Raw genomic sequence first — 11,213 nt, 5'->3', positions numbered from 1 at the left:
TACGGGAACGTTTCACTCTACTGGAAGCACAAAAGTGTGCTGTGTATGGCAGTGTAATGACAGTCTTTTCCACACCACACACTTCACAACACAAACTCTCCTATGTGAGACTGAACTAGATTGGAAAAGCAATATAAAACAATTTTGCCAGCTCTCCCCAAGATGCATGCGGTATTACTTTTTTTTTTTTTTTTAATTATTTTTATATTTTGCTGCTCAAGGCTGCTAGCAGAACATCAAAACAACAGGCTCGCCTGGCAACCAGACAAAACTTCTGCAGGGCTCCTACGAAGACCCACCCACGCTGTGCCGGCAGCAATGGGGCGCTCCGAGAAGATAAAAGCCAAAGCCACGTAAGAGCTGACTCACGAGCCACCCGTCCACAAATACCTACACAGCTATTTTTCTTCCCCTGCATGGAAGTAATTGTTAATGTTTCATCATCAAGAAAAAGCATGCCCAACATTTCTTTGCATTGAGATGCAACGCTGTAGTGGAAGTCTCTGCTCAGGAGATCATTTCCCTATGCCTGAGACCCACATCTAGCAAATTAATAACCAAGGTCTGAAGTCCTTTGACAACAATCCTAATATATAGCTTCTCCTTTCAGAAAGAGAACATTTTAAGTCTTGTTATTAATTTTTCACGTGTCTGTTGTTCAAAGGCAGGCTCTAACTCGTCCCCAAATCAGTAACACTTCTGACAGATGTTGGCTAGGATTCAGCATGTGCAGCCCTCCCCTGGGAAGACGCTAATAACTAATTATTTCAGAATAAAAGGTAAATCTATAATGTGATTGAACCAAACTGACAAAGTAGACTTTTGCCTATTTCCCAGCAGCATGGGACTCTGCGGCAAGCCGTGCGGGGGATATCTGCAGGCAAATGCCAGAGCTCTCTCACACATAGCAGGAGCGTTCAGGAGCTGTTTTGTCCAAAGCCCTACTAAAGGTCTCTTTTCTGCTTGACATTCCATATCTGTCTTGTGGCATGTGGAGTCAGCAAGTGGACATGACCGACAGCTGGGACGGGAAGCCCATTCTGAAGTCCAGCTATTGTTAGGCCCGGTAGGCAAACTTCACTGCTTAAGGAGAATCTCAGTACCAACCTTGTGATCCCTCGCCCCAACAGGACCAATGCTCAGCTTGCACAGCAGATAGCAGCCTGCGGCAGTCAGCTCCCAGGTGGCCACCAGGATGCACCAGGCTTGCACCAGGATGGGGAAGTGGCTCATGGGTTGTCATGTCCATACTGTGGTGACACGCCCTCACTCCCCTGTGCGCCTCATCCATGCTTTTGTCATCCAGAAGAGAACTATGGAGAAGTTGCTTTGGATTAGCTACTTCAGCGCTGCCTTTGGACAGCCTATGGAAAAGGGTGTTACCTCAGGCAACATGGAACAGGTGTCCTCAGAGGTGGGCATACGGAATTTATGCAAGAAAAGTTTATAAACGATCCTTAAAACAAAGATCAAAACCATTTCCATCTCCTATTTACTGTTCAGATCCTCCTCCGAATGGTTCAGCTTTCACAGGACACTGTACAAGGAGTGGAGATACCAAACAGGGATTTGAATTGCAGCATGGTAGTCGGGAAGACCGGGCGCTGCAGCATCAAACATCCGGGCTTTAAATCCTTCAAGCCCTCACTTGCCAGTACTACAGCGAGGGATGTGATCTATGTATCTAAATTGTAGCAAGTTTCTAACTTTCTTAATTCATTATAGAATCACAAACATCAAACGTTTATTCTTCTGCCAGCCCAGAATGTTTTCCCATGCTATATTTATAGCACGGGGAAATCACATAATTTGAACATTTCCTATTTATTCTCTCCTTCCTATAGGCTAACAATGTCAGTTTATTATTTTTAAGTCAGAAAGACGAAGCCTACGTGTGCTGATTTTCCGAATAAACTTTTAAAACAGCAAGCAGAGAAACTCCAGAAGGTGGGGAAAAAAAAAAAAAAGGAAAAGGAGGAATCTTTTATCGGCAGCTGTAAGCCGATCCCCCCAGCTGCAGCCCTGACCCTCTCACAGCTTTCCCCCCGGAGCAACGCCGGGCATGGGCAGTTATTTAACCTCAGTGCCTTAAACTCTTCCCACCGACTTCCATTTAACCAGCCCACCGAAGCGCCGGGTGACGAACTTGCTCCCCGCCGTCAGCCCAGCTACCCGAGGTCGAGCGGGGCCCGGGGCCTGGAGGCGGGGCCGGGCCGGGGCGGCCGTCTGTCCCGTCCCGTCCCCCCTCCCCTCGGCGGCATGGCGGGCGGCGCGGCGCGGCTGCTGTTGGCCGCCCTGCTGGGCGCCTTGCCGGCCGCGGCCGAGCGGGAGCTGCGCTTCAGGCCGCCGGCCGAGGCCCCCGTCCGGCTCTTCACCGAGCCCGAGCTGGCCAGATACGACGGGCAACAGGTAGGGGCGGGCGGGAGGCAGAGCCGCGTCGGGGCCCCCGAGCCTCCCCGGCCGGGTCTGTACAGCCGCCGGGCCGGGGCCGGTACACCAGGGCCCGTGGGGCGTCCGGGCGCCGCACTGCACAGCCCCCGGCGGTGCCTCCGTCCCTGCTGCTCGGTGCCCTGAAACCACGTTAGAACTTGGGTTTCTCCTGCTGTGCTGCTGTGCCATTCCCTCTCTCCCAGTAAATACGGGATAACTTGCTTTTTAGGCATTCGCCAGAAGTTTGTTGGCATTGTTGTGTTGCTAGCCTGATATTCATTTGTCCTGCTGGCAGCTGCTGCTTTTGGTCTTTTGAGGTTGCGTACAGACAATTAGATGGCATGTTCTGATTTTATTCGTTGCCTGCTTGACAAGGCACTCATGCCGGTGAATTTCAGATTAACATAAATTGGAGCCAAAGTAATTTTCTCTGAATAATTAATTAAACCATGTATTTAGACCCTCTTTTTCCCCTACAAGATTATAGAAATAACAAAGCAATTTCAACTTAACATTTTTTAGCTTTCTGTGATGCAGAAATCTCAGCAGAAGATCATATTCAAAACAATAAGGTCCTATACTGATAAACATCTGTCTTCCCTTTTGAAAAACTTGCTGGCTGACCTTCCCAGGGTCTTCTCTAGGCACTTCCAAGAAACTAACCCGCATCTGACTAAAAATACATCTTGTGGATGAAAGACAAAGCAGAAGCACTGCCTTATTAAGTAAAACAGATGTCAGCAGATCAGATTTGTCTGTGTTTATGTATTTATCTGTTGTTGTCTTAATCAAATAAAGAATGCTGTTGGCCAAACACCCTTTTATCTTGGGCAATATCCATCTGCATTAGGAATGGAAAGACGCAGTTGATCATCTTCGAGCAGACAAGCATGCAGACGAGAGGTGACTTGCAAGAGGGACGTCTTCTGTGATTGTGATGTTTATGTTAAAAAGATTCTCTCATTCTATATGCTTAAATTCCTTAAATCCTAAAAAAAAATAATCAGGGACAGTTCAAAGCACAAGCAAGAACTTTCAAGAGAGATAATGTGTATGCTGGTATACACACACAAACAAGAGAAAACATATAACAGATAATAATTTAATTCTCTTCTTTGTGTCCTGAGTGCTTATGAATTTCATAGCTAAAACTAATTGCCTTTTGCCTGCGCTTAAGTGTTGAGGATATATTGATGGCTTTCTTTCCAGGAAGGACAGCCCATTTACCTGGCGGTGAAGGGAGTAGTATTTGATGTCACTGCTGGAAAAGGTGAGTTTGCTTCTCCTCTGCCATCTGCTTTGTTCTCATGCTATTATTCGGTCATTTATTTTTAAATATTCCCAATGTATTAGAAGCCTGCAGTTCAATTGCAACAGAAAGAATATACTTTTTTTCTTTTTTTAAAAAAATCGATTTTCCTCCTCTGACACCTCCCCCACTCAGGTTTTGTCTAGAACTTACACTGGTTTGAGATTACAGTACACGTAGACAGACAAACCAGTGTAGTCCAGTTAGCTTGGGTGCTGACAAGAAATGCAGAAGATACCTGCCCAGAGCCCTGAGTCCTCACCAGATGTGGGGTCAGGCCACACGCAAGCCGGCACTACAGCATTTTATTGCGCTGGGTACATGAATTGACCACATCAAAGTGAACTTGGATGTCCTTGTATTGCACTACACAGAATCAGCATTGCTGCAGCTTCATCTTTTCCTTTTGTGCTGGTGTTTGCCTACCCGTGCTGTCCAGTGGCCTGGTCAAAACTCTTGGAAGAGTTGACTGTGATTTTGAAAGGAGAGTGGGGGGCTAAGTAATTTTTTTCTCCTTTAAAATTTTCTTTTTTAATGAGGTTTCTTGTCTCATCATTTACACCTAAACCTTTTATTTCTGTATTTGCTCTTTGTGCCTTCCCTAAGAACTACAGATGTTTTAATTTGAAGTCCTGCTACTTAATCCAGATTTCCTGTAAAATGTCTGAAGGTACCATGGGGGTCCTGGACACTTGCCGTAATGTCATCACAAGCAAACTAATGGCTTGTTGCTTTGTACTAAGCTTGTTAATGCAGCTTGTCTGGATGTACGCATTGGCTGATCTTCAAAACCTAAGTTAGACAAGGCTTGCCACTGCGAAGTCTGGAGTCTACAAACCTCTCATGAGAATGTAAAGCGCAGCTCCCTAAATAATAGGTATATTTTAAGACCGCAGTACAGGAGTTCAACGGTTGTATTTTGTAACCCCACCCTCTGTTGTCTTTTGTTTTGGTTTGGGTTTTTTTTTAAAGACAGGGTTATATTATAAAAAAGCAGGAAATGAAAAGTCAGTTTTGGAAAGAAGAGTCTTAGACTTGAGCTGTTTCTTTCAGTTCACTGACAAGTATAACAGGCTGGTGAAAAGTAGAGGCAGACTATACGCTGTACATTGTCAGATCATTGCTGGATTATTTTATTTTTTTTTAATCTGACAGAATTTTATGGAAAAGGAGCCCCATACAATGCTTTGGTTGGAAAAGACTCAACAAGAGGAGTTGCAAAGATGTCTCTGGATCCAGCAGATCTTACACATGATATAGTAAGAAAATAGACTGTTTAATTCTGTTTTGCAAAGTTATATTCTTTTGAAAAATGATGAATGATAATATTAAAATATTTGTGTTAATTTATGCGATTCACATCTGTCAAAATAAAATTAATTAATATTCTTTAAATACATAAAATGGATATGCATTTACTGCTCATGAAAGGTACAGTGTTAACAGCCTTAAAGAGGAAAGTTTTTAATCTGTGGAATAAATACAATTTACATAAGCATATAAAGGGGAAATTACCTGCTGTTTAAAAAGATGCTTCCAAAGAGAGTAAATCACTTTCTTTCCCAGTTGATTTAGTGTATCCTGTGTCACTGACATGGCGGTGGATGCTATCTCTGGCAGTGACTTGTTGCTTGTTTGAGGTGTGATTTACTCATGCAGGGAAAATGAAGGGAGATTAACCCTCGTTTGTTTGACCTGAATATATTAAAGTTTTGTCAGGACTGAATCTGAAAGAAAAGAATAAAATTACAGGCTATACTATCAACTTTGTTAATCATGCTCTGCAAAGTAAACCCAAAAGCTAACCCTAAGCTTTATAGCAATTAATAAAAAAGAAAAATGCATGTAAATATCTGTATTTTTATTTCTTTGAGACAGGACTTTTCATTTTCATATTTCATTTAGACAGGACTCACAGAAGAGGAACTGACGTCCCTGGATGATATCTTCAATAATGTTTATAAGGCCAAATATCCAATTGTTGGCTATACTTCTCGAAGAATTCTGAATGAGGATGGCAGCCCCAATCTAGACTTTAAACCTGAAGATCAGCCACATTTCAACATTAAAGATGAGTTTTGAGGAACTCTTTTGAACCTAGAGAATGCCTGGGGATAGAATATTGGATTGATTCTCTGTTTTCTGGAGTTCAGTACAAAAATTAGCTATCATAAGTAAGTTTTCTGTTTAGAAAATATCTATGTGTGTACACACATAGTTAACATAGCATTCTTCCTTCCAGGAAACAAATAGATCTGTATTAGTGTCATACACTTGGGCTGTTTTCTCTGAATTACGGGAATTTTTTCATATGAAAGTTCTTTCTGCCTGGATTTCTCTGTTTACAAGTGTGTAATGTACAGTTACATTCCTTAGAAGAGATAAGGAAGTTTTTAATAGTTGAAACATGACTGGTCTTTTTGTAAATCCCAAGTTGTTTCCCACTCCTTGGAAAAGTGCGAATACGTTATCTGAATGAGTTTACATCAATTCTCTGTGCTTCAAGTGAGGGTAGGTTATCACATGTACAAACGGGTGTAATGGAGGGTTACATTTTAAAAAGCATTGTGGGATTTAATATTTGATAGGTTTGAGAATACTGGATGTAAAACCACTCAGTCTCTTGAAATACAGTTACTGTGGAGTATTTATGCAAAGCCTACAGCTGTAAACCAAGAAAAATAAATCTTTTTTCCCCATGAGAACTACTGTGACATTTTAAGTAAGACTATTATTATGTTAGTTTTGAATAAATGACACTTTTAATTTTTTTAAATAATTATAAAAGATGTCATCTATATTAGATTATGATGATTTCCTTCTAGCTTCCTCCACTCTTTCTCTGACAAAACCCGGATATGATAGCCCCCTGTTTACCACATACTCTTACAACACAAGTTTATTATAGTAGTTCAGTATCCTGTGGATATTGTTAGCATCTTTATATTGACAATTTCAGCTCTCACTTTTAATTTCTGTTATTTTTAATTTGTTCTTACTCTGACTTCATCATTTCTATTGCAAAGCAGCGTGCATTCATATGTTCCTCTTGCTTTTAACCTAATATAAAACTGCAGATCCTGTAGGATCTGCTAGGAAAGCAGACCCCTTTTATCAGGTTTCTCTGGCAGTCTTTCAGCAACAAGAGGACCGTAAAAGCATGTGTGTCCTGGTTTGAGATAGAGCAGAACCAATTTTCTTTTCAGTAATTTTACTTTTCAGTTAAGTCTCTTCTAACTAAGTCGGTGTTTTTTTCAGACGGTGTCTGCTTTCAGAGTGATAAGGTCTGATGTTTATAGTTAATGCCAAGGAATGGTATGCAGAGAGGTGCTTGCTTACACTTACTGCTGTAACAGCCAAGGTTAACTAACTCTATTGTGTGCCCTGTTGGAGGGCTGGAAGCAGAAGAGCGTAGAGGGGTTGCATCTGCGGGGAGGAGAGGACAGGACAGGTGACCCAAAACTGACCAACAGGGTACTCCATCCCATCTGCCCCATGCTCAGTATAAAAGCTGAGGGATCAAAGGGGTCAGTCTCTGCCTGTGATCCTTATCTGTGCGTTCCTGACTCCAGTTCCTGTCTGTCACCGAGTCCAGTCTGGGACTTTCCCAGTGCCTGCTGGTGACATTCTTGACATCCTGGGAGCTTGATATTGGTTTTGTGTATAAGGTATAAATTTCATTATTTTCTTATTAATATTATTATCTTTCCTTTTTATTATATTTAATTAAAGTAGTTGTAGTTTCTTTTTCAACCCTAAGTCTCTCACCCTTATTCTCTCTCTTCTCTTCTGAGAGGGGAGAGAGCTTAAAAGAGAGCATCTGTCATTTGTTTAGTGGTAAGCCCAGCCTAAACCATGACAGATTTATTAGTGCCCAACGTGAGGCAGGAGCAGGGCTCTGACAGATTGCCTGAATAGTTTGAATTCCAGCTTGCTCAGCTGAGAGAGTATCGGATTTTTTCCTCTGAGAGTCCTGAGGGGTTTGAAATTAAAACAGGCAGCTCATATCATGTCGTTCTTGAGCAAAATATTATATCGTGTCTTTACAGAGTTTTGTTTAAAATTAGTTGATGCAATGCTGCTTAACCTGCTGTATGTGTTGTGCTATTATTCATTTGTGCATTGTGTTTATTTGTGGTGGTTTGGTTAGGAGTGCTGGGCAAAACATGCTATTTGGCTATGGTTTTTTACTGCAATTTATGCTGGAATAAACTGGGCCACGACTATACCTGCACACGTCGGGCGTCACCTAGTGGATTTTGTTACTGATTACACGTTTAATTTTACCTTGGGAAAGTTTACCTCTTCTTTTTATCACAAGATGACACCACTAGAGCTTGGGGATTTTGGAAATGATTGTTATGTCCTCAAAAATCGTGATTTCATTACTGACTCTCCTGAATGTGTTTCAGGGGCTTTATATTATACTTTGGTGCAGGAGTAGGTGTTATAAGACATGCGCTTGCTGCTGCTGAAATCCCACGAGCCACTCTGCCACCAGTACTGACCAGTACCGCCACTACTCCAGCTCCAACAAGAAGTTCATTTTCTTCCCTTACCCCTTATACCAAAGACCAGCTCAAGTCAGATGGCACGGGAGAGAATTCTTTTGACGAAGATCCAGGAGAGGGTCCTTCTAAAACAGGTAAAGGAAAGGGTTCTTCTAAAGTAGATCCGGGAGACAGTCCTTCTCAGGCAGTGTCAATGGATAGGGATGACTCGGGAACAGAAGTAATCATTCAGTCCTTCTCTGTGAAGGACTTGTGTAATCTGAGAAAGGACTTCAGCTGTTGTGAAGGTGAGACGCTTATCACCTGCTTGCTCCAATGCTGCGATAATGGGGCCAATACCATAGACTCCGACAGTAAAAAAGCCAGGCAGTTGGGGAACCTGGCCAGAGATGGAGGCGTCAACAAGGCACTTGGGAGAAAGCCACAAACTCTCAGTCTCTGGAGGCAACTTTTGTCAGCCGTAAGGTGTAGGTATCCCTTGAAGGATGATATCAAATGCTGCCCCAGCAAATGGACCACCATGGAGAAAGGTATTAAGTACCTGAGAGAACTGGCTGTGTGAGAGGTAATTTATAGTGACTGGCGAGTGATTATAGACCTTGATGAAATGCCATGCCAATGACCTATGTCACGGAAGTTTGTGCAGAGTGCACCACCAACGTATTCCCACACATTGTCAACGATGATCTGGGGAGGATCTGATGCCGATAGCCACTTGATTTACAGTTGGTGTAGCAGAGTACAAGAGTATGAAGACAGTTTCTCTCGTCCCCTCACTGTTGCAGCCATGGAGAAAATAACTGAGAAAATGAGAAAATGACTGAGAAAGTGACTGAGAAAACTGAGAAATTATTTGAAAAACTGTCTGATAAACTGTCCAGGCTGGAGACAAGATTCCACACTTCCCCTGTATGGACCCGCATTGCAGCTGTTAGCAGAAGATGCCCTCCTACAAGACTGGCTCAAGAGAGAAGGTACATGCCACAAAGTGCCCTGTAGTCCACTCTCCACGAATACAGAGAGGATATGAGAAAGTAGGAAGGACAACCTACCTCAATCCTACAGGCACGAATATGCGAGTTGCCATCCCCTGGTCTACAGTGAGCGGTTCTCTGGTCTGAATATGAACCCATTTGTGGACCACTACAGAAGTTGCGTGAACCCATCTGTTAATAGCAGGTACTATGCATAATATTAGAGAGGCCCTGCCTCCAGCCAGGTGGAGGAGAGGGACAACCGAGTGTATTGGACTGGGTGGATTCAATGACCTGGCGCATTAGAACCACAAAAGTATAAAGCCCTGGTGGACACTGGTGCACAGTACACCCTAATGCCATCGAATCATTAAGGGGAAGAATCCATCACTATTTCTGGAGTGACGGGGGATTTCAAGAACTGTATTGGAGGCTGAAGTGAGCCTAACTGGGAATAAATGGGAGAAGCACCCCATTATGACTGTCCCAGATGCTCCATGCATCCTTGGCATAGACTGCTTCAGGAGAGGGTATTTTAAAGACTCAAAAGGGTATCGGTGGGCTTTTGGTATAGCAGTTTGCTTGGTCTTTCAGAGGACTCTTTTGTTGTGGGACTGCTGAGGGTTAAAGAGCAGCAGGTGCCATTGCTATTACCACTGTGCACTGATGACAATATCGCACCAACCGAGACTCCCTGATTCCCATCCGTAACCTAATTCCTTGGCTAGAGAGCCAAGGAGTGATCAGCAAGACTCGTTCATGCTTTAACGGCCCTATACGGCCAGTGCGAAAGTCTGATGGAGACTGAGGATTAACAGTAGACTATCGTGGCCTGAATGAAGTCACACCACCACTGAGCACTGCTGTGCTGGACATGCTAGAACTCCAATATGAACTGGAGTCAAAGGCAGCCAAATGGTGTGCTACAATTGACATTGCTAACACGTTTTTCTCTATTCCTTTGGCAGCAGAGCGCAGGCCACAGTTTGCTTTCACCTGGAGAGGTGTCCAGTACACCTGGAATCAACTGCCCCAGGGGTGGAAACACAGCCCTATTATTTGCCATGGACTGATTCAGACTGCACTGGAGAAGGGTGGAGCTCCAGAACACCTAGAGTACATTCACAACACCATTGTATGAGGTAACGCAGCAGCAGAAGTTTTTAAGAAAGGTAAGAAAACAATCAAAATTCTTTTGAAAGCTAGCTTTTCTATAAAAAGAGGCAAAGCTAAGGGACCTGCAAGAGAGATCCAGTTCTTGGGAATTACGTGGCAAGATGGGCATCACCAGATGCCAAAGGATGTGATTAACAAAATAATAGCTATGTCCCCACCTACTAACTAAAAGGAAACACAAGGTGCCTTAGGTGTTGTGGGTTTCTGGAGAATGCATATTCCAGGTTATAGTCAGATTGTGAGACCTCTCTATGAAGTGGCTCAAAAGAAGAATGATTTTATGTGCGGCCCTGAGCAACAACAAGCCTTTGAATAAATTGAGCAAGAGATTGCGCATGCAGTACCCCTTGGGCCAGACTGAACAGGATGGGACATTAAAAATGTGCTCTACACTGCAGCCAGGGACAATGGTCCTACCTGGAGCCTCTGGCAGAAAGCACCAGGAGAGACGTGAGGTTGACCTCTAGGATTTTGGAGTCAAGGATACAAAGGCTCCAAGGCCAACTATACTCCAACTGAAAAAGAAATATTGGCAGCATGTGAAGAAGTTAGAGCTGTTTTGGAAGTGGTTGGTACTGAAGCAACAGCTCCTCCTGGTGCCCCGATTACCAGTACTGGGCTGGATGTTCAAGGGTAAAGTTCCTTCTACTCTCCATGCCACCGATGCTACATGGGGTAAATGGGTTGCATTAATCACACAGCAAGCTCAAATAGGAAACCCCAATCGTCCAGGAATCACAGAAGTGATCACATATTGGCCAGAAGTCAAAGACTTTGTAATGCCAGCAGAAGAGGTGGTGACATGTGCTGAAG

At 43.4% G+C, this 11,213-nt stretch overlaps 1 protein-coding gene across 1 annotated transcript; it reads left to right on the top strand.

The window, feature by feature from the left end:
* Positions 1-2,220: 2,220 nt before the first annotated feature.
* Positions 2,221-6,453, top strand: NENF (neudesin neurotrophic factor). The gene is made up of 4 exons (XM_054195822.1): positions 2,221-2,409; positions 3,640-3,700; positions 4,895-4,998; positions 5,645-6,453. The coding sequence occupies exons 1-4, from the start codon at positions 2,260-2,262 to the stop codon at positions 5,819-5,821; spliced, it is 492 nt and encodes a 163-aa protein (XP_054051797.1). The 5' UTR covers positions 2,221-2,259; the 3' UTR covers positions 5,822-6,453.
* Positions 6,454-11,213: the final 4,760 nt, after the last annotated feature.

This window comes from Rissa tridactyla, chromosome 3 (assembly GCF_028500815.1).
Source record: "Rissa tridactyla isolate bRisTri1 chromosome 3, bRisTri1.patW.cur.20221130, whole genome shotgun sequence".
NCBI classification, from domain to species: domain Eukaryota; kingdom Metazoa; phylum Chordata; class Aves; order Charadriiformes; family Laridae; genus Rissa; species Rissa tridactyla.
This window is presented reverse-complemented; position numbering and strand designations above follow the sequence as displayed.

Bases quoted from the DNA above. Each gene is read 5' to 3' on its own strand.
- NENF (XM_054195822.1), top strand. From the start codon at position 2,260: ATGGCGGGCGGCGCGGCGCGGCTGCTGTTGGCCGCCCTGCTGGGCGCC. The intron at 3,701-4,894 runs GTGAGTTTGCTT...TTAATCTGACAG, and splicing joins TGATGTCACTGCTGGAAAAG to AATTTTATGGAAAAGGAGCC. The intron at 4,999-5,644 runs GTAAGAAAATAG...TATTTCATTTAG, and splicing joins CAGATCTTACACATGATATA to ACAGGACTCACAGAAGAGGA.